General features: G+C 41.6%; 2 protein-coding genes across 3 annotated transcripts; one reads left to right on the top strand and one right to left on the bottom strand.

Moving 5' to 3' along the window:
• Positions 1-86: 86 nt before the first annotated feature.
• On the top strand, positions 87-6,161 carry foxh1 (forkhead box H1). Its single transcript, XM_044338816.1, has 4 exons — positions 87-258; positions 2,097-2,687; positions 3,436-3,540; positions 3,875-6,161. Exons 2-4 carry the CDS (start codon positions 2,214-2,216, stop codon positions 4,847-4,849), a joined length of 1,554 nt encoding a protein of 517 aa, XP_044194751.1. The 5' UTR covers positions 87-258; positions 2,097-2,213; the 3' UTR covers positions 4,850-6,161.
• Positions 6,162-8,413: 2,252 nt separating this feature from the next.
• Positions 8,414-23,418, bottom strand: oplah (5-oxoprolinase, ATP-hydrolysing). 2 transcript variants are annotated; one of them, XM_044340138.1, is made up of 29 exons: positions 23,313-23,418; positions 22,542-22,721; positions 21,331-21,541; positions 20,646-20,837; positions 19,915-20,029; positions 18,515-18,638; positions 17,631-17,826; positions 17,038-17,203; positions 16,625-16,763; positions 15,983-16,050; positions 15,227-15,402; positions 14,975-15,115; positions 14,719-14,831; positions 14,353-14,523; positions 14,009-14,146; positions 13,591-13,729; positions 13,364-13,476; positions 12,874-13,025; positions 12,495-12,655; positions 12,290-12,391; positions 11,996-12,170; positions 11,312-11,496; positions 11,059-11,205; positions 10,776-10,910; positions 10,413-10,562; positions 10,148-10,305; positions 9,879-10,039; positions 9,676-9,773; positions 8,414-9,295 (listed from the first exon to the last, which is right to left on the bottom strand). In XM_044340138.1, exons 3-29 carry the CDS (start codon positions 21,499-21,501, stop codon positions 9,143-9,145), a joined length of 3,939 nt encoding a protein of 1,312 aa, XP_044196073.1. In that variant the 5' UTR covers positions 21,502-21,541; positions 22,542-22,721; positions 23,313-23,418; the 3' UTR covers positions 8,414-9,142. The 2 variants fall into 2 exon arrangements, with proteins under 2 accessions (XP_044196073.1, XP_044196074.1); XM_044340139.1 differs by having other exon boundaries at positions 22,542-22,703.
• Positions 23,419-23,839: the final 421 nt, after the last annotated feature.

Here is a 23,839-nt window from a genome sequence, read left to right as displayed (position 1 = left end):
CATCTCTGCAGAACTGTCTTGTTCACTGAAAGGGGGAGTCAAGCTTTTCACTGAGTTTTGAGTGAAACCACTAGAGGGGGACACGCTTTCTATCTATTCAATAGTGCATGGCAATCAGAGAAGAAAACCACTAATGCAAATTGCAGCAGGTGAAGGAGGTTTGTTGCTCACCATGTTAGAGAAGCCATCTGACCTGGAAAACAAGTTCATACAGTTGGTGTTTTACTGCAAAAAGCACAAAAGCGGCAAATTCATGTGGTAAGAGTCTCACACAAAGTTATTTATGGAATGAATTAGTGAAAACAACACCAAGGTCTTCTGCACAAAACAACTAAAAACTAAAGGTCATCTGCTTTTGACGTTGCCAGTTATGTTAGGTCTCAGTTTACAAGAGAGGCACAAACTGGGGCCATATTTTGATCTGCTGGGTGGATATTTAAAGCTAAACAGTTGAGTGACCAGCTGCCATTTTGTGACATTAAAGAAAAAAAAAGCTCAGTAGCACTAAAATGTAATTTTGCAGGTAGGTGGCCCTGCTGCACTCATACCCAGCATCCCAAAAATGTAGGTTAATTGTCACTTATTTGTAGATTAAGCCGCCTGAATTTAGGTCAGCCAGGTTTAAATTCTCTGACATCTTAACAAAAATATCAACACAAGTGCTAATTCTTTTGTTTCTGTGTATTCCTGGGGACAAATCTTAGTGACACAATCCTTGATTCAAGTGTTACATTTCTTTATCTTATCAGGCTTAATATGTCAATTAGTGTAATAAAAAGGCAACATGATATAAAAGTTTATAGCTCAGTGCCACAGTGACCCGATGTAGAAAAGGTACCGTGTGGTTTTGTTGATTCTTGACTTGAGTAAAATAACTCTGAGAGATATATTGAAGCTGTTTACAACAATTGGGGGGAACATGATTGCTCAAGGTGTGAATGTCCTACCCAACTAGGACACTTAGCAGCTTGTAAGCGCCAGAAAACCCACAAATGGTGTTGAATAGCTCCCGTATTTCCTCACATGCTAAGCAGCTTCTTTGGGAAGGGAACAGTCTCCAGCTTGCCAATGGGGTTTCTTCTAATCCAACTTGTTTTCACTGTCTTGCTGGGCAGCAAGAGTTTACGCATTAGCACTACGTTAACTTGAACAAAAGACATGCATTCCCGAAACTTAGTCTCTCAACAGTGAATGACATCCTGCATATGCCCGAGGAGACCCTACTGTGCGCAAAACAACCCCCGACTGTTGCGCCTTCTTAGAGCATTACAATTACGCATCCATTTTTTAAAAATTCTGCAACTGCTGACCAGTTACAAACTGTAAAACTTCCTCAAAGTAGAGTCTTCTGTTAGAGGGGTGTGCATGTGTATGGATTGCTCTCTGGAATATCAATAATCACCTGTTCACTTAGGCTACTTTTACTCTCTTCCTCTGTTTTAAATTATGAGCTTTTGCAATTCCTTCAAATTTCAGAGACTAATTCAGTAAATGAAGGCTATTGAGAGCAATGGTTCTCAAATTACTGCAATTGCCAAATTCTTAATCTTTCAACGCTTGTATATTAGCCATTCCTTATGTATATTGCTCGCCAAAAATTGTTGATTGCATGTAAGCTTCAATCGAAATTACTTCTCTTTCGTGTATCCCACCCCGCCCCCCACAAGCTTTACTTTTCCTTTAGCCTCTGAAAGTGTCACTATAGAAAGGGAAATCTTCAGTGTCATTAAAAACTAGTTTAATTGTATCGTTTTAAGGAAATAAAATGATGAAGCTGTTGCTCTTGTCTCTGAAATCGTTCAAAATAAACTTTGTAAGTGCATCTTATACCAAAGATGCACTTTGGGGCCTTGGTGCGTAAATCTTCCAAGCGCTGCATGTTTCCAAAGCAAACTCGGCATTTCTGGTTTGTAAGTGGCATGTTGATATTAGGGTTATTTACAGGTTTACTGTCTTTCTCTCTCCCCCTCTCGTACACAGACCCTCCCCAGCCCCCCGGGGCGATCAGTCATTCTGCTCTCAGATAACGCGTCATTCTCTCCTCCATTACGCAGCGGGATTTACATGAAACTGTTAATTGTTTGCTCTTCAAATAGAGTCAGCCTGGAGCCAGCAGTCTGCCAGAAGTTAAGGACCGACTCTTTGACCTCCCTCCCCCCTCTCCGTCCTCCTGTCCGAACGTGCGGGCCGATCTCCCCCCCTGGCTGATCAGCATGACAAAGCACTGGCCGGGACAGAGCCTCTTGGCACCACCCGCTCTGTCCCACCTGGGAGAACATCACGACCATCAACTTGACTTCCACAGAAATGCGCAGCAGAGTTTTCCTATCAGCGGTGTAGCGCGGAGCTCCCCAGCCCAACACTGGACTCATCATCCAGCTCCGATGGTTCCCCAGCAGCCGCTGCGCTTCGAGAAGCCCGCAGCTCGTCCTGAATATCTCACCAGTGCCACGGCACTCATGGATAAAGCCACACCACCGGGATCATCGTACCCGAATACCCAAGATGCCCACTTTAAGCAGGAATCTATTACCCGGGACTCGTGGAACAGTGATCGGGAGAAGAGCGGTTCCAGCGGTGGGAAGAAAAAGAACTATCAGCGGTACCCGAAACCACCGTATTCCTATCTTGCAATGATTGCTATGGTCATTCAAAGGTCCCCAGAGAAGAAGCTCACTTTATCTGAGGTAAAAATGAGTTTATATTACTTATGTGTTTGAGTGCACAGTGCTATACCTGAGGCGATTCGGATGTAGATGGCGCATGGTGTATTTTACGCATGGCACTGCTTTTGAGCTTCACAGTACTTTATTATAATTATAAATAAATCTCAGGCAAACTACAACATTTTTAGCATCTTTCTATCGGGAAAGTATCACAGAGTTAATTTCTCCTTTCTGTTAAAACGTATTGATAGCAAACTGACAGATCGTTTACAGTTCATGAAGTGACACAAAACAGCAACGTTTGATGACACTTGAGTGACTAACAACCCGCATCGTTCGTCGTTTGCATTGATAAGGTTGGGCTGCAGTGAAACCAGAAACTGATCGGTATCAGGAAATAGATAAGATATACAGTATATGGTCACATCACGTTGCAGTTGGTCTAACTGGTATTTTTTTGATATTTTGAATATAAAGGAAATGTACAGTCTTAATGATAACAACTATCAATGGAAGTGTGCAGCATTTGTGTGTACGTATGCAGCCAATTAATGTACACAGTTACTGTAACGTAAACTTTTATCTATCTAGTAGATAACAGTAGGAATGTTAACAGCCACCACCACATAAGTGTGCAATTCAATAGAGCTGTGGCTGAATTAGGCCTACATAAATAGGCCTACTAAAATACTGTGTCAAGCAACTTATTCAGTGCTCACATTGAACCAGGCTGCCATACTGACTTTTCTTTTTGTTTCTTTATTTTTAGATCCTCAAGGAAATCAGTACTCTCTTCCCATTTTTTAAAGGAAACTACAAAGGCTGGCGGGATTCTGTGCGACACAACCTCTCCTCTTATGACTGTTTTGTTAAGGTTTGTATGTTTAAACTGTAAAATAAATTAGATGGTTAAATGCATATCTAGCCTTGTGTCTTGTCACAAGACAACGGATATCTTCATGAAACACAAGCTTAACATCTGATTTGCATGGTGTGTGTCCTGGTTATAAGGAGAGCACAATACTGATAAGGTTGAGGTTTGCTTCCCTCTGTTATAGAAATATGTTCTGAAGATTAGGTTGAAGCCTCAAACCAGTTGGAAGCTTGTATCTACTGTTATTGTGATGGTTAACTGAAACTATGGGTCAGTCTTGCCTGACTAGGTTGACAGGCCAAAAACTCATTGTCAGTCCTCCTTCCACCTGTAGGTGCTGAAAGACCCTGGGAAGCCCCAGGGCAAAGGCAACTTCTGGGCTGTGGAGCTGAGCCGTGTCCCCCTGGAGCTCCTCAAGAGGCAGAACACGGCTGTATCGCGTCAGGATGAGACAATCTTTGCCCAGGATCTGGCCCCCTACATCCTGCAGGGACACAAGCCAGAATCTGAGCCGCCCTCCGACCCTGTGACCTCTCTCCCTCCCATGCGCTCCAGAAACCTCTCCCCACGCCAAGAGGACTTGTTCCTACCCAAGCTTGACTCATCCTTCGCTATCGACTCTTTGTTGCACAGCCTGCGGCCGACTAGTGCCTCTGGGGATGTAGATGTGGCTACCAGGGACTGCTGGGGCGAGGTAGAGCACCCTCGGCCGTCACCCCCTCCACGACCTCGCTACGCCTCCTCCGCCCGGAGTGCTTCTGCCAGCTCTGCTAGCCCAGCCTCCACCTCCTCCTCCTCCTCCTCTGATGAAGAGTGGAAAGGGGTGTCACTGTCTGGGAAGCGTGTTCCTCCTGATGGTGAAGCAGGGTCAGATGGTTACGACGATTACAAACCACCACTGCACAAATCAGCTCGTCGGGAGACTGTTGCACCTCCGTGGGAGCTCCCTACCTCCTATGCCAAATACGCTCCCCCCAATGCCGTTGCACCACCCAGCATGCGGTTCAATGGAGGGCCTCTAATGCCGCTACATGGTGGACTCCCCCTCTACGGCTATGGCGGCTCTCCTATGGCCCCGGGCCACTTTTTAAGTCACGCCTATTGGCCCATCCTTCCAAGCGGGCGAGTTTCTGTCCAAGCCCCCCCTCTCATCATGGACCTGGACAACATGTTGCAGTCTGTGCCTCCAAATAAAAGTGTGTTTGATGTGCTGGTCCCAGCCAATCAGAACTCCCACTCACATCACCAACCACCTAGTCAGTACGCCTTGCAGAACGGGCCTCCCATAAACAGGTATCCTCAGTACTGACTCTGACTCTGAATTACTGACTCCTTCACTCAAACTGAGTCATACTGTCACTTTAATATGCACCGTCGTAAAACCACTATGACACAATTCAGGAGCTTAAATCAAGCTACACAAAGAAAAGAAAAGACATTTCTGCTGCAACTTCTCCCAAATTAAGTCTAGTTATTACCTCCAGCTCAAGAGAGGTTGACAATATGCAAAAGGGTGCTGAACTACAGACAGTGCTGTTGATGGATTCTTGTTTTTAGTACAATTAAGGGTCGGTGATTTATTATTTTAAGGTACACATTCAAAAGTTTCTCATCAATCTGTGAAGTATTAATTGCTTTCACTGGAGAAATGCTACCTCAAACAACTATACAACCAAACTAATATCTACCTCAGTCTTTCAATTAAATGTGTGTGTATTATTACAGGCTCTTTGCACTGCAAGTCTTATTTGCACAGTTGTTTTTTTTTATTGCCATGATTTTCTTTCCTCTGTGAATTGCTTCTGCATGTTGTCTACCTACTGTGACTGCTGAATGTATTGTGTGAATTTTATTATTGGATTTTATGGTCATGTGAAACACAAATGAGCTGGATTTTCAAGGGTGCATGAAGTCAAACCCAATTACAGAGTACAGACAAATGTTTTTCCTGCCACCACTGATCACAGTATATGTATGCAATATAAATATGTATGCAATAGAGGATTGGTAGGTACAAAACTGACAGTATTTCAGTGAAAACAGCCATTATTTTTTACTTTCTCAGGTAAAATCCTGTGGTTAAATATACAGGACAGGTCATTTACACTATTGCTTGGACTATCTGCACATTAGCCTGATCAATAGAGCTGATTATGGTTGGCTTTTTCATTTTGGATTCTATTTATTGATGTCTTCTGTGCTGATATTTGACTAGTTTTCACATTACAAAAAATATTTTTAGTGAAGAAAATTGACATTTTAGATTGTAGTCAATCTTCAAAATTGCTGCATGTTCTCATGACACTGGAGACAATCTACCACGGCACAACCACCACTACCTAACTCAGGTTTTTTAAAATGGACTAGAACATGTTTGATGTGGAGTTTGGACTGCGGGTTATTTGCACTGTTTTGATGTCGTTCTGATCATCTTCCAAAGGAAACATCTCTTATGAATGTCTGCCTACCTTGACAGGTGAATGTTTTGTTAGTTTTTTGCCATTTTCCTGTGGTTTTGTTAAAGGTTTGTACAGTATTGAGCTGAAATTGAAACAGCTTGAAGTATCAAAAGAAGTTTATGGTGCTGAACAGGGTATCTAATAAAATGCTGTTTATTTTAACTGTCTTGCTCTGCGTTGTATATGGTAATAAGTAAACTGAAACTGCACAATCATTTTTATGGTGTGAATGTGAATCTTTACAGGTTGAAAGCTATTTTATCACTGAATCATTTATGTTGAAATGGCTGGTTTAGTCCTGACCAGATTACTTGCTTGACTTTTCTACGTCTTTGTAGCTGAACATTTCAACTTGCATGAGTTACCAAACATGTATAGATAGTAGGAAGCTCATGTTTGTTTGGTTCACTTTTAAACTGCAGTCACTGACTGGCATTTGCTGTTCTGACAGTTTAGAATTTGAGTTTTTTTTTCTCACATGAGAATTAATGCTGCATTAAAGGAAATTACTTTCCTTAAAGTGTTAACATTTGTTCCATAAATCAGAACTTACTGTATTCTAGTCATTAATGTGTACATAGTTCTGCAGATATATGGCAGAGGGAGAGTTAAAGCAGCTACACCAGTGGAGGCAGGAGGTCACTTTCTGTTTCAAACCCTCTGATTAGAATTGTTTTAACACAAAAATGACACAAAAAGTTAACAGTATAATGTAAAAACTGCCAGGTAGCATACCATCTCTATGTTTATTTATTATTTTCATGTAAATTGGCTGCCAAAAATGTAAAGGAAAGATTTCAATTTTTCTTAGATATTTAAAGGAAAACCTATCAAGTTAGTTTGAGGTAGTGCTGCATGTTTTCTCAGTCTTTTAGTGGAATTAAAAATGTTTCTCTACTGGGTCTTACTGTATTTGCACTTTTTGAGAAACATTTTTCACGTTTTTTTTTGTGATTGCCTTTACAGCTATTCTGCTCCACAATTTCAGTTTTCCTGTGTCGTAAAAGCCTCTGAATGTAATGTACAGTTTGACTAATGACATGCTGTTCTGATTATAACAACAGATCTTTGTGCGGTTGCATTTTCATCTCCAGAAAGACTGGCTGAGGTTAGCGTTTCATTTTTATTTAATTGCATGATATTGTATTTTATAAATATGGATTTCCATTGAATTCATGCTTCTTTCTGTCCACACAGAGTCTCTCACTCTTCCATAATGAGACCACAGATCTCTAAAGCTGATGATTAGTCAGTGGATAAAGCGGAGAGATCATTCCGGGCAGCACCAGGGGGTGAGTCTCAAATCCTCTCAATATGATATATTGTTTTACCACAGGATTTGTAATCCATAAACAAGGAAACTATCTTTGATCCATGGCCCATGGCCACTCTATTGGAGTTTCCAGAACACACATATAAACACACACACATACAGTCAGCTGATTTACATCAACAGTCCAGCAGCCGTCAGCCTCCTGCTGCTTCCACCGCAGTGGCCGCTATCTCTTTATCAGCTGCCTACGCATGCCTGCACTCCTTCACCATCCTTCCTCCGATGCTCCCAGATCATTCCTGGCTCAAAGACTGGAGGAGGGGGATTCCACTTGGGACATTCCCCCTTCCCCCAAACACACACACAAAACATTCTGGGTTGTATCACACTCCCTCTCATGAATTTGCATGTATGACTGGTTTTCACATTCGATTAAGTTGCACATTTTTCTTATTGTTGTAAGTCCCTAAATGACCAATAACTCATTTGCAGTGTACAGTATGTGTTGTGTATTTTCCAACACTTGGAGGCAGTAAAGTTTAAATTGAAGTTATTTCCCCATTGAGAAATAACTTTAAATGAGCTAAATCAATGTTCATGGGCAACATGACCAGACAAGTATTCAAAGTGTTTAAAGATTCCGTCCAGACATGTCTTAAGATATGGAGAAATACTCTGCTTTGAATAATAATTTGTATCCAATAAATTATTTCCACAAAAAAGTTCAGTTAATTAGTTAAAATTTCTTAAAATGACATCCACTCCTCCCTCCTACTTAAACATGATAGAAGCTATGAATATGCAAATATTTTTCATTTCAAACGTTTTACTGCTGGACACAAGATGTCTCCTACTTCAATGAAAAGTCTATTCTCAGTGTATGTGCACTATAAGCTTCAAGTTTCAACATCACACTTGTGTGAGTTGCACACTGGACCAAAATTGGCTTTCAGACTAGTTGTGATGTCCCAAATCATGCTCACACAGTTCTGCTTTCCAATTTGATAAATAAATCTAACAGAATTTTTATTAATTCAATGTGTTGTATTAATGGATTCCTGTCCAACACCCCAAAAACTATGAATTGAAAACTACTATTCTCTTGAAGGATATGATTTGAAGGGAAAAAAGGTCAGTCTCATTAGCAGAAATGAGGTTTATTTGTCTGCTCTGTTAAAATAACCACACCATCAACTACTAGTGTTAGATAAGTGGTTTTTCCGGTTAAAACAGATTAGCAGCTTCACATGGTTGGCTTTATCCTGAACAGTTAGACTAGAACTAATTAAAAAAAAAAAGTTTAATCAGGAAAATACATACAGTATATCTCCAGAAAATGAAATGCACACTGGAATATGTGTTATCAAAATGGTGCTGCAAGATTTGCTAAGGGTTACTCAGAGTTTTCTCGGCTAGTGATATGAAAAATATTGCGACTAACAAGTGGAATATTAAGTTTAACTGAGAAACAAATTTCATTGACACTTTAACCTGAGCTACTACTGGTGAGTCACGTGGCCTGCTAGTGCGGCACAGCCTGTTTTTCATAAACCCTGATAAAAGATGACATCTCTTTGTGTTAAATGTCTACTGAATATCTGTTAGCACCAGATACTGCAAAACAGTATTATCTAAAAACAATGTGAGTAGAAACTGTTAGTTGCTTGCCTATCTCTAGGCTTAAAATGTTGTTTTCCCTTCTCACTTAAACAAGTGCTTCTTATTTCTCACAGTATAACTATGATTTTTTTTCCTTGTTCATCTTCAACTCCAGCATTTCCATCTGTCACTCTGCTTGAGTTCCCACCTCTCTCCCTCTCCTCTTACTTCTGACTTGTCTGTTCACTCTCCCTTTTTCTCTCATCTTTTCTCACACTCCCTCTTGTGCCATTCGGTATTCAAAGACGCTGCCTCTCTCAGGGAAAGTCTCATTCAAGCGCCTGCGCTTAGTCTGGGGTCTTCTATTTGCTTCCTCTTCCACTCCATGTCCTCCTCCTCCGGGGGTGTACAGGCAGAACATGTCCTGTAGAGGGAGACACACAGAGAAAGAGTGGATATAGCTGACAAAACATCAGGTTATAGTAATTTTTATGAAAACCTATGAAAACCAGGAAGCCAGAGATACATTTTAAACATTAAATTTAACTTAATGGTACCTTGCTGAGTTTTTGACCCCAAAAAACTTACAATACGTATGTATCATTAGCATTTTAATTAGAATACATAACTTTTTCATGCAATTGCAAAAAAAAAATCCAGTTCAGTAAAAAATAAAGCATTATTACAGGTATTCTTGAAAGCGGTTCGTTCACACACACACACACACACACACACACACACACACACACACACACACACACACACACACACACACACACACACACACATATTGTGCAGTCTTACCCCGGGCTGAATGCTGATGCTGGTCTTGGCTCCCAGGTTGAGGACTCTACCGTCTGCTCTGTGAAGCAGGTTCAGCCCTGCAGCACCATCCTCACCCCCTGACCAGCAGAGAGAAAAGACAGTATAAACATTAGAAGAAAAGAGGCCACTGGTCACTGACTGCTGAGGAGTGTTGTAGAGACGTTCAAAGGTTGACGGTTTACCCTGGAGGCCGTACGGGCGGGTGGATCGCCTCTCAGTCAGTACAGACAGAACCACGTGGTCCCTGAACATCAGTTTCCGAATCACACCGTCTCCACCGCAGTATTTCCCTGCACCTCCTGAGCCCGGCCGCAGGGAGAACTGCTCCAAAATTACTGGATACCTGAACACCAGACAAACAGCAGCAAACAGAAACATACAGATTACAAGAAGTATTATAATCAAAGGCTTTACAATCAGCACCTTTGTTGTTTTAAATCTTATGTCTCACCTCTTCTCTAGAATCTCCGGGTCAGTGATGCGGGTGTTGGTCATGTGACTGTGAACTCCACTGCGCCCAGTCCAGCCTGGCCCCGCCCCAGCTCCCCCGGCAACTGTCTCATAGTAACCGATCTTCTCACTGCCAAACGAAATGTTGTTCATGCAGCCCTGATAAAAACAATGCCAACAAATTAGCAGACAAGTAGAACTACATTCATGCACACAGAGACATGTTGGCCCACTCCCCCCCCCCCCCCCCCCCCCCACTTTCTCACCTGCGAGGCGGCGCACACCTCGAACGCCTTAAAAATGACGTCAACCACTCTCTGGGATGTGAGTACATTTCCTCCAACCACAGCTGCATTCTGGGAAGGCTGGAGGATTGAGCCCGGGGGGATGATGACTTTGATTGGTGCAAGACAGCCCTGAATGTAAAAAAGGGAAAAGCTGATTAATAAAACCATGAATATTAACATTTTTTTTTAAATGTGTTTTTAAGTACAAGGATTTTCCTGTGTGTTAAAAGCATCTGGTGTCCCAAAGCTGCTCTGAGCTTGCCTGCCAAAAAACACAAAGTCAAACCTTACAAATAACTTAAACCTCACCTAGAATAAACTTCCTAGAATAACCATCTTCACCTGATTGAGGGGGATGTCCTGTCCCACCATGCAGCGCAGACAGTAGATGAGGGCAGAGAGGGTGATGGCCCGAGGAGCATTGCAGTTCCCCCAAACCTCCGTCCCCGTCTCTGTGAAGTCAAACACCGCACCGCCCTGTGGTGATGGAGGTTTTTTACATTTTATTACATGTAAGTAATGAGCTGACCTCTTGTTAAAGCAAGTTTGTAATATTTATATCCTGGGTTTGTGCGTGACAAAATGTCAGGATTATTTACTAAACAACGAGATTCTCCGTGCACACCTCTTCTTCATTAATCTGGACCCGCAGTTTGATTGGCGTCCCATCATCCATGAAATCCTCCGACTCCACCTCCAAGGCGCCTGTCTGTTGCCGTCGACGATGTGCAAAGTCTCTCAGCATATCCCTCACTGCCAGCTCTGCGTTACTCTGAAACACAAAGGTCACACAGGCTGTGATTCTTACTATCACTACTTCTCAGAAATACAATATTTTTGCTTTTCTTTCATATTGTTTCACTTGCAGCCACGGTTACCTGAATGTACCCCATGTACGCCTGGACCACAGCCAGCCCATAGCTGTCAATCAACTCCCCCACCAGCTGGCTGCCTCTCTGATTGGCTGCCACCTGAGCCCGCAGGTCTGACAGGTTGTCATGGAGATTACGAGTCCCAGAGCAGTTTGGGTACTGGGCCGGAGCCATCAGGGCTTCAGTTACAGCTGATAGAGAAGCCGAGGGAAGAATGCAGCAGGGAGAAGAGGGACAAACAAGATCATTATGGGAAGAAAGAAGGATGAAAGTGACGTGAATGTTAAAGAAGACAGACTAAAAATGCTCAGCACATGTTGACTCAAAACAATGATTCTGTGAGCTCTCCATGCAGGAGCACACTGGTAGTTTTGTAAGTTTTCCTGCCAGGGAAGGTTGGTAATCAGGCTAAACATTTATGGTATGCTTTGGAAAATGGTTGGCAGTTGTAATAAGTATGAGCTATTTGTTATTTGTTATTGTTATTTGACAAAACTTTGTCTGGATCGTGCGGCTCTTTTGACTTTCCAAATGTGATCAGACCGAATGGATCAAAGTCTGATAGTGAAATGAGTTATTCTGGGTGGGCTGTTTTACAGTTCCTTTTCACATGATTGTGTGTGGGAAAAATGCCAAATTGGCTTCAAAGCCTGGCACACTTCTTAGGGGCCTGATCTCCTCCTGTCTTACCCTCTTCCTGGAAGACCCCACCGGTGACAAGTTTAAAGGAAATAAAGACAGCGCCCTCCTGTTGAAGGGAGGTGGAGTGAGGGGGCATGGAGCCCGGAGTGATGCCTCCAATGTCAGCATGGTGCCCCCTGCTGGCTACAAAGAACACTGGACTGCTCACCCCTTTTCTAAACACCTGGGATGAAAAGGAGGGAATGAGATTGAGTTAGAAAAGGACAGGAGAGGTGTGTAAGAAAAAGAAACCAGTGACATTAAGGAGAACAAGGATGCTGAATAATAGCTTGACAGACTGACTGGTGTGATGACTGTGAGGTCTGGGAGGTGGCTTCCTCCTGCACACGGGTGGTTACTCAGAATCACATCTCCTTCTTTCAGATTGCCTTGCAGTGACCTGATCTGCAGACAAGAAGCATATACTTTCATTCACTCTGTTTGTGTTGCTTCAGTGACATATCTGCACTCAGAAAAACACACACACACACACCTACACGTCCCTCACCTGGTACTGGACAGTCTCTTGCATGGCACCCAGGTGGACAGGGATGTGTGGTGCGTTGGACACCAGACCGCCGTCTGGTCCAAACACAGCACAGGAGAAGTCAAGACGTTCCTTGATGTTGGTGGAGATGGAGGTTCTTTGGAGAACTCTGCCCATCTGTTCTGTAGACGGGGAAAGATGGAGCAGAACTGAGCAGGCTGATAGACATGTTAAAGGAAAGGACGAGCAGTAAAATATGAAACTAAAAACTTTGAGTGAAGAAAGAGAACACTTCTTTTAAACCCAATAATTTAAATCAACCAATCTCTTTGCTCTTTCCTCATTCTCCCCAATTCATCGCTCTCCATCCCATTTCCTCTGTAGCTGTACATTCACTGACCTGCTATGCTCATGAAGCGGTGAGAGAAGATGGAAAGCTGCACAGTGTTGAGCTCTGTGCCCAGTGCACAGTGAGGGTCAGAGCCTACAGTCATGCACACGTCGCCCCCTTCTGTCAGACAGGCCTCACAGCACGGCTCCACCAGGATGGTGCTAAAGGAGAAAAAAAAAATACAAATTATAGAAGAACAGATGTTTATATAGGTTTAATACAGTATTACTGATTTTTGAAAGCATTTAAAGACCTCAATTAAGACCGGGATTACTTTAAAAGTAAAAGGTAGCAGAATATGTGTTCATGTCCACAAAAATTTCACACTGGAAAAGCAACAACGCAACAAAACAGGCAGCATTTAACCATATTTAACAGATTTTAACATCTGGAATTTTAAAAACAAAAAAGTATTAAATAAATTAAACATAACAAATACTATAATAACAAAAGATGTACATATGAAAGGTAGTAATGGTAGTAAGTGTAAAATTCCTGCCTGTTCTTGTCAATGATGATGGCTGGTCCCTGGATGCTGTGACCACACGGCAGCTCCTCCCATAGATACACAGCAGTGTCAAGGTAACCATCCTCAAAGTAACACTTTGTCATCTACAGTGAAGAACAGAGATGACAAATTATGTCATAAAACAACTTTTCAGACTATCAACTTCTGTTTTGTTACAAGTTGTACAATTGTGTGTGTATGTGTGTGTGTTCATTTACCATGACAGGTTTGGCCTGTCCTTGTCCCATCTTTGTTTTATACACTGATTTGATACCAGATTTGCCACAACCCCTCACTCTGATGTCATCAACCATGATAGGTCTGTCTGGGATGGTGAAGCCGAACTCCTTCAGATACCTAGAAAGGAAAAAAAAGAACAGAGGAGGGGTTTGAGAAAGAAATGTACAGGTTAGAGGGAACATAAGAAAACATGAGAAGTGTAAACAAATCTCCGCTCCAAAGTTTACCAAGCTTATCTCTTATGGAGAAAGGACACATTAACCTGATGTTGTGTTTGCTTATACAGTGTAAATAGAATAAAAATAGGCGGAGAGAAGAGTAAACTGCCATCTAATCTACTCATAAGTGAAAACATGGTTGAAACAATGAAACAGACAAATGCGTTAAAGAGCTAACCGTTCAGTGAAGGCACTGTGGAAGTCGCCGGCTTGACAGGACCGGGCATTGCTGGGGTGACCGGCGGCGGTAACCATGAGAGCGCAGTCTGTGCCCTTGTAACGCAGGTGGAGGAAAATCTCAGTGGTAATCTGACCACTAAGAGGACAATAAACACAAAACTGCTTTAGTCTGGTGCACTTTTGTCAAAGTCTACTACAAAGATTGTTCAAACAATGTAACATTACTTGTATTTCAATGGGAAAATCAACATGGTATTTTTTTTTTGTATATATCGTGGTAGACAACAAACACCTGGTGAGGCATGAGGTTAGCATGAGCATGTGATATGTGTTGGTGCCGACCTGGTGAATCCGCGTGCGCACAGTGTATCGTGGCAGCGTTTTGAGAGCTGCTCCACCCTGCGGTTGAGCTCAGTGAAAGAGTTCTGCTCGTACTGCAGTGAGCACGGCTCCTGCACCTCCTCCACCACGTCCGCTAGAGCCAGACCGTAGGCCGACAGCACGCCGCTGTACCTAGGACACAAACACACATTACATCAATATGGATTATGTTGTCTGTTGTCAATGAACAGATAAAAGAAAAGGAGCTGCTACGACCATTGTGCAATTTTAAATGACCTGTTATACTGTATTTCTGTGCGTGTTAGATACACACTCTCTCTCCCAGCCACATGCATACAACACATAAACACAATCTATCAACCTTACTTATGTATAAATACAGTCTTCATCCCTAGGGCTCTGGCAATAGCACATGCATGTTGGCCACCTGCCCCCCCGAAACATGCCAGCACATGTTGAGATGTATCATGGCCCTTAGCCTATCAGGGTATGGGAGGTTGGAAAAGGGAAAGAGACAAAATCATGATTTTAAATGTTCAACACATTTAACAGCCACAAATCTAAAGACATACAGTGTTACTTTTTTATCAAGCTAGAACTAAGGCTTCAATATCCAAATTACCTGTGTCAGAGCTCTGATTGGCCGGCACATAGCCTCATTCGCAACACGAATGAACCCCATGGCAACCTCTTCCACACTCATCTGTGATTGGTTGTTTGGCAACGTGCTGTTGTGTGAGTGGTGGGCGCCATTTGCACCAACCTGCAAATGAACACATAAAATATGACTTGCCAATTATAATTAATACTCCCTTACATAATTATTAAGACAATTAGAACTCTTAATATAGAATATGTCTGTAAGTATTAGTGCCTGTGATTGGTTAGAAGACAGGAAGTGGTTGATCTCTTGGCTCAGATGACGGAAATGCTTCATGGTCTCCTCTAAGGACAGTGGTTCGTTTTCTCCGGGCCCAAAGATCTTTGGGAAGAAGGAAGGCAGGAGGCGACCCAAGGCTAAGTTAGCATCGGTCACAGTCAGAGGACCACCTAGGAAAATCCAACAGGGAATCAATATTATGTTTTTCCATAGTCATGTGCATATATTTAAAAGACTGTTTTTGTGCATGATGCTCCATTTAGTGTTTCAATCTTGTTAACATATTTTATGAGTATTGTGAATGCCTGAGAAATGTGCAAGTAAAACTGTAGAGAGGAACGGGAGACCATGTTGTAGAAAATGAAGCCAGCCACTACCCACAGGGAACATCAACAATAAAGAGCACAAGTTACAGCTCCAACTGAGAGCTATGAGGCAAGCCCGAGTTATATCATCTGAAGCTTGGAGTTGTGCCAATTTACAGCCCTCACACAGCTGAACCCGATTACCAACTCAGGGAAGGGGGAAGGGAAAGGGACATCAGAACACACAAATCCTGGGATTTTTGTCTGACAGACAGATGGATGAATGAGAATAATTTAAAGAGTGAGGGTGAAACCACTGAGGGTGAAAAATGTGAGCTAGAAATGTATGATTTACCATCTACCAAAGAAGCTAAAATGGAAAAGGTAAAACAGAAATAAAGGAAAAGGTGAGGAATGGTGTTAAGAAACACAATAAGTCTGTTACCTTTTCTGTAGCAGGCCGGTCCTGGATGTGCACCTGCAGATTCTGGTCCAACCACAAACATCCCTGATCTGAGAAAGGAAGAAGAGAAAACAGAGAAAGGAGAACAGGAAAAAGGAGCATAAAAGAGTTTTAAGTAAATAATTGAATATACAAATCTAATTAATAGAGTTCTATTAAAAACAGCTAAAATCAGAGAAACAGAAAGAGAACTGTGTCTGTGAGAGTACATGACCAGAATCTTAGCAAGATTACATCAAATCTCAAACTTTCAAAGCTTCATTATTCTGAAAAGATTGATATAATACTTTAAATTTCTTAATTTGTTGTCCAACTTTTCAGACACACAAGGTCTTTCAATTAAAGTCTGTTGTTTTACATTCCAACCTTTACAAGTGCTCCACTGAGTAAATGATCTACTGGAACCAAGACGTACGCATAAATTATGTGGTCAGTGATAAAAACTGCTACTAGGAAATGTTCACTCTTTTTGATGAAGTTCAAAAATGAAATTAACTCTTAACAATACTGCCACTTTACTTGCATGCTGACACTAATGCATGCTTTTTTTGTAATATGAATCACTGTGAAATTTAGTTTTGAATATTCAAGAGCAATGTGAGTGATGATGATTCGCTGACAGACCTGAAGAAGAGTCTTGACCCTCCGCCTGCAGCCACAGTGTTGATGTCCAGTTGAGGTGCCTGCAGGGTGACCCCGGCTGTGGTAGCCTCAAACACATGTTCATACTGGCCAGCATACCGACTCACATCAGTGGATGTTCCTGGAGGGAAAGACAACACTGAAGGAGTCAGGAGGACGAGAAGCATGAAGTCTAAAAAAGTTTCTCCAGATGTAATTAAATTTTTGTGCTTAATACCATTTGTAAAGATCGTGTAAAAATAAGTATAAGTCAGAAATAAAGTAAACATGTAATAAGTTTAAGACTGTGCAAAAAAGAACTACAAAACAATACCAGGAAGTTACTCCCACAGTCTGTGTACTTGCTGTTTATTCAAGGTGCTAAACTTACTCCCTCCACGTTTCCCCTGACTCACCACCCATGTCAAAGCCAATCACAGGTTTTTTCTCCATCTGGCTGTATGAAGTGATGGCGTATCCAACCACACCTCCTGCAGGGCCGGACAGAATGGCCCGTGAACCGCAGAACTGCTCCATGGGAGTCAGACCTCCATCTGACTGCATGAACAGCACGTCCACATCCTGAGGACACAGGGAAAAAGGAGATCATCATTAACAGTCAGATGTAATTAAGTCATATATAAAAGCTATTTGGCCACTACTACAAAATAATGTGAACTAAGATATTAAAGTAGTTTTAAACCTCAAAATCACATATCTGACTCTGTATGCAAAATTGTATTTTTTCTGTTAAAAAGGATAATAAATGTTGATTTTAAAAAGTATTGTGGCAAATAATGGTTTTAGTTTTCCAGTAGGTGAAAGGATAATTTCCCTCACTTGTCCACTTTTTAAACCGTCACTACAGAGCTACTGGAATATCTGGAAAATCATGTCTGTGTTCTGCATGGCGGAGCGCATGAATGACCTAATTTATACCTCCATAGTAGACTAAGCACTTGAGAAAGCAACACACATACTGATGTGAGAAAAAAAACACAGGACACACCTTCAGGGCACCCTTGAACCCAGAGGTGAAGCCCTTTAAATACTGCCGGATTTTGGGTGTGAGGTAGGCGTCGGCGCAGACGGTGTAACCCCGAGGAACTGCCCGCACCATGGGCATGACCTCGCTGGACAAAGACACCTGGGTGAAGCCCAGACGACGCGCCAGGGCACCCACTGCTTTCTCATGGTCAGACCATCTGAGAGGGGAGAGAGCGGGAGAGGAATGTGGTGGAGCTGGAATGCAAGTCAAACATACAGTATAGCTCTTATGTAATTTCACCGCTGCTGCACAGTATATTGTGTTTGTATAATCACTTAAAAGCCTCAAAACCACCTTCTTCCTTTTTTCCTATTGGAAAGAAAAGCATGTGTGCTTTGTCTGTAATATGCAACAGGACGCTAAAATGTTGGTCAACTGCTGAATTTTTGAACACATTTCAATTGAATCAAGCTGCTTTGATCGCTTTCACTACTAGAAACCAGAGGTAGTTTCTTCAAATGTGAATGGATTTCAAGGAACAACTGGGAATAGACTCAAAGTTAAGAGAGAAGAGATGGGAAGAAAACCATGAACTTACACCCAGTAAATCACATGGGTTGCACACACAGTAGAAAAAAAGGCTACTGGACACCAGACACCTCTGACATGTACAGTGTACATAACACTGCTCCCACAGAGACAGTGAGAGAAGAAAAACAAGAGAGTACTATAAGTAAGTAGTAAAGTGGCAGTAAAAATAATTAATAAAATCTGTCCCATGCATGGAGATTGTGAGAGAAGGAAAAAGGGATTAAAAAAGAGAGATAATAGAGAGAAGAGATGAGATTAGGAGTTTGAGCAAATATGGCTCCATGCTGAAAAGTACAGAAACAAGCTGTACTGACGTGTATGAGTGCAGCAGAAGTACAGCCAGACTGGTGATCCCGCGGGACAGAACTCCTCTCAGGTCTTTCTCCACGCGCTCCAGATTGAGCTCCCTCCACACCTCCAGAGAATCCCCTGTGCTGCCTGAGGAACACCAGCACACACGCAGAGATTATCAGGATTATCTCAAATAATGTAAAGTATTCAGTCAATGCTCTCATCCAAAGCAGTTTACCATGTGTGTGTCAGTGGATTACATTCCTACATTCCCAACCAAATATACAGTGTATTTTGTTTGTTGTATTTCTGTAACCTCTGACAGAATTTGGAAGAGATATTGAATGATAGAATGGAGAACTCAAGGAAGTACAATTGAGGGAAAAAGATAGAAAAGACGGGGTTTTGACTTTTTGAGTTGACAAAAAATATGCGTAAAAAAATATGTATATGTTCATATGATATATATTGACTCAAACAAAATGAAAATAAATGAGCAAGTATTAGTAGTAAAACAAGAATTAGTTAGTCCTCAGCCATGATGCCAGTTCTACTAGTTATACTATATAGGCTATACTTAGGCACAGTGGTGCTTTGAAATGAATGCTAACATTAACATGCTAAAATGCTCTCTGTGACAATGCTAACATTGCTAATGCAGGTTTAATGTTTACCAGCTGAGTTAAGCATTTTTCGAATGCTAACATTTGCTAATTAGCACTAAACACAAAGCACAGCTGACGCTGATGGGAATGTCATTACTTTGCAGGTACGTGGTTATAAATATTTTTGACCTGATAAAAAGTCAGAAGATTACCAAAGTCAGCAGGATTCATCCACTGTGCACCATGGATATACGTGCAAAATTTATATACGTACTAACTGATATTTCAATCTGGACCAAAGTGATGGACCAACCATCAGACTGACATTGCCATTCATGGAGCCAAGTGAATGGGTCTGTGGCTCATTTAGGGTTCTGACCAAAACTTTAAAGGGGACATATCATGTTTTTTGTGATTGATCGGTCATTTATATACTGTTATAATGTCAGATGTCTGTGTTTAACATGGTCAAAGTTCCAAAACTTGAGGTGAACTTATGTAAAAATGCTGCTTTCAAGTCAAAATCCAGGGCTGTTCCATAGCCAGTGTTGCTAAGGTTGTTCCATTGTTTATTTATGTAGCCTCTGGGGCTGGCCAATTGGATTGGGCTCATCAGTAGGGGCTCTTTAAGAGCTAAAACGGCCTGTTTCAAACAGAGGCTGAACTGAGGGGCTGCATTAAGGGCCAGTATAAGATTAACTTTTGAAATGTAAACCATGCAAAGATATTCCAGTAGAGCCCCAGAATATACTAATGCTGATTATCAGCATTAGTATTACGACACTTAAAAAATGAGCACAAATAGTTTTGTTTCACACCTGTGACAACACGTTTGGGATCTTTCCTAGGCAGCTGGCAGCCATCTTGCTGGAGGACGACTCTCTCATCGACCTCTATTACCTCTTCATACAGCACTTCAGGCACTGCCACCTCCTGAATGCAAAGACACCCATACGTTATGTAAATTCAGAGCAGGTGCACTGATAAGAAAAGCATCTGACAAATAGCACATGCCAATGACATACAGATAAGAATGAGAATAACATATTGCAACATGCATACCAAATGATGTCAGCATGACAGTAACGAAGTCAGTGATCAGGGTAAACTTCCATGTGTTTGTCATATAGATATAGTTTAGCTCTACTGTATGTGAATAGCACTTAAAATAAACCAAAGAAAGTTTATAGGAGAATAACAGACAGCGTCATTCTATCTAACATTTTCTTCCGCGGCATTTCTGACAGTTTGCTCTGTAGCTTCACAGATAAGTGACCACTTAAACCATTAATGGTACACTGGTCTTGGTGCAAATTCCAAGACCTCACCCCTGTCTCTCTAACAGGAGATAATGACTAAACCTTGAGCGGGCATTAGCCCTGTGCCAAGGATACTCATGAACACCACATAGGCTACAGCCAAAAAGGCATAATGATGATGAGCTACTAGAGTGTGTTTGTGAGTGGCTACTCAGGGTCAAGTAATTAATTTGTGTACTTTTTCACCTGTATGTATATCTTCACGGTTTAAGAAAACAAGCATTACAAACCAAATCAAACAGCTTTGGCCTGGCCTGTGTGCCAATGTGCAGCAAGTCCTTGAAGCCCTTCGTGACCAGCAGAACGGTCCTCTCTCCCTCTCTCTCTAGCAGAGCGTTGGTAGCCACCGTTGTGCCCATTCTGATCCAGCCAATCAGAGAGGTGTCTACGGGCTGTTCGCGAGGAAAGACGCGGCCTGTTTCCTGAGAAGAAATGCACAGAAATATGTCATATACAGTCAATACAGATGATGTGACTGTATGACATGATATTATATGATATTACATAATATGGCGTCTCTTTCTATAGTTGTCTGATTGTGTTTGCAGACATGTTTTATCTGCTCTCATACTGTCTGATTATCTAAAAATTCATTTGGGCATAGTTTGGGATTTGAGACGCTCAAATCAAGACAGCTCTCTTGAAAATCTCAACCACACTTACTCTGTGTTAGCGAGTGAGTGAAGGGCATCTAATACAGGTTTTCAATCCAAATCCAGCCTTTTACTCTCCAGTAACATAACATTTAAGACTTCAGGCTACCTCCACCTGTATTTCTTAATCTCCTGACCTCTAATCCCACAAAACTCTTTGTATAAACGTAATGTGAACTAAAAAAGTGCTTGCTAATATATCAGAGAAGTACAGTATGTATTAATACATCTATCCATCCATCCATCTATCCCATCATGTTACCTCTTCCAGGACTCTGCGGATCCCCTCAGTGGGAGCGTCTTTGTAGTTCTGGGGGTCGCGGGACAGTAGTTTCAGGACTCTCTCACGGCCATCAGGAAGCCGGGCAAATACATCGGTGAAGGTGCCACCCCGGTCGATGGCAAAGTCGAATTTCCCCTTAGTCTCAGCCATGGTGAAGAGAGAAAAAAGCTGCTTCTGAATCTGTGACTAACTGGAGACAGAGAGGGGGAGATTATCGGCTCTGTAACAAACACTGTAGTGATAAGGGAACAGGTGAGATACTGCTTGAAAGTGAAGGGAGGGAGGAGAAACACTTTTCATTCACAAAATCAATACAGTTGCACAGATACATTGCATTTGTTATGATCCTCTCTCTCTGCCTGCATTTCTAATCTATCATCTCTTTCAGGAATTCAGTCTGGGACCATTGTTTTCCCAATGTGGTGGTATCTGTTAGGCCACCACAAAGCTTATATAAGCCATCGCTCCTTTAATTTTGCTGCTTACAACACACTCACACACACATTTCTCAGTAATCTGTACATTTACAACACTAAAGATGCATCTAAACTCCACAGCTTATGCTGATATTTTTGTAAATCATTTGGCATTTTAACTTGGCTTCACTGTCACATATTTATGTAGGTTTTCAGCATTTTCTTTAACGAAACATCTCAGAATTGTGAGTTTAAACATGTTATTAAGTCTATTTAAAGGTCACAGTATTACATGTGTAGAAGCTATTGTTTGCAAACAAGGGTCAGGTGACAGGCTGCTGTGACTTTAAAAACAAAAAATTTCCACAAAGAACAAAACTGCAGCAGGGCGATGAAATTTTAAAGGAATATTGCGTCACATGAAAACATGCAAATCCAAGGGGAAGCCTGCAGGATTATCTCTGATCATTCCGGGCACCATTAAGTAAGATAAAACTATCATAAACATGAGGACTGAGCAGGAATTGAGTAATATTTGGGCTACGAGAGACAACAAGCGATGGCTGGGGATAAATGAGGAACACTGCATTATCTCAAAGCGACCGAAACAACCTTTAAACAAATTGTTAAGGCTCCAACCCGACTCAGCGGCTGTGTGCATGCTGTAGCTACAGCCCATTCACTGTCTGTGTGCATGGAAGCATGCATATCCTCAACCATGCAGAAGCAATAAGGATTTGAAGAGACAGCGACCGTACCGGCATCTTTACTCACCTGTCCGCCGATGCTGCACAGTCACTGTGTTAATCTTTGATAATCCGGTGTCTGTCAGATCCTCCTACCGTCAACTCTCGGATCGCTCTCGGTAGGACACGAACAACCACATAGCCGAGTTGGTTTATGCTGCGGGTTTGTCTGGGGTTTAACTCCTCCCCCCTGTAAGAAGCCTGTGGTCTGACATTTGAGCAGCTCTTTTTGAATGAGCAGCCAGTGGTGTGACTGGTATAATAATAGTTCTCTTTTTAGTGAGGCAGCTGTGTCAGGTGAGAATATCGATTTTAAATGGGCCACTAAATGTGCTCGAAAATAGGTGACTTTCTTTAAATGAAACAACAAGACGACTGAAATAGACTGCGAGTAACATAAATTAGCTTTAGTATGAATATAAAAATAGACTACTGGTAATGTACACTAAGGTATGCTTTCAATGTAGCGCGTTATAATAACGAGTATATATGTAGGTAATTATAAAATGTAACTTAAATACATTGGATGGCTAAAAAAAAATGCTGATTATAAAAAGTATCAAAAAGTTTGATTTCAGAAATTCACAACCGGAAGTGTATGGAGGCCCAAAGTGTTCAATGTTTACTAAATAATTAACGTTAGGCGATTTAAAAAAAAAATTACATGAATAAATAGATTAATCAATCAATACATTTTAAAATAATGAACAGACTTTGCAGAGATGGAATTTAATATTCATAAGTATGTTTTAATTAGTGTATAATCACCTGAAAATAAGAATTGTTGTGTTTTCGTTACCTTGGAATGAGCCCTTTAAATCTACATCATGCTCATTATACATCCATGATCTACATGGGGAGCGGGTCATGGATGCTCTTAAAATACATCCATGGAGCGGGTCCTCTTCTACAGAGCCCGCCATGTTTCAACAGTAACCCAGAAAGGACAAACCAAACACTGGCTCTAGAGAGGGCCTTTTGCGTTTTTCACGAGTTTCGTGGCCACCGTAGGTTCTCCTACACGCTTGAAAGATGAGTGTGAGGGAAGGGGTATTCAGTTGATTGCAATCTGTAATCTCACCACTAGATGCCACTTAATCCTTTAATTAGTCATATTTTCAGTCTTTTTCATAGTTCATTTATGTTTCATTTCTAAAATTCAAGTGCCTTTTTGTTTTTGTCATTTCTCCCGTTATCATCACCTTTGATTCCACATTTATGTGTTCAAAAAGCTCATTTTAAATTTTATCAAATTTTTGGGTTTCCTTTTTTGCTGCAAGGTCTAAATGTCACCAATGGAGTGCAGAATATCTGAATTTGCCATAC

This window comes from Thunnus albacares, chromosome 21, assembly GCF_914725855.1.
Source record: "Thunnus albacares chromosome 21, fThuAlb1.1, whole genome shotgun sequence".
Taxonomy (NCBI): Eukaryota; Metazoa; Chordata; class Actinopteri; order Scombriformes; family Scombridae; genus Thunnus; species Thunnus albacares.
The sequence above is the reverse complement of the archived record's forward strand: the minus strand, read 5'-3'. Positions and strand labels throughout refer to the sequence as shown.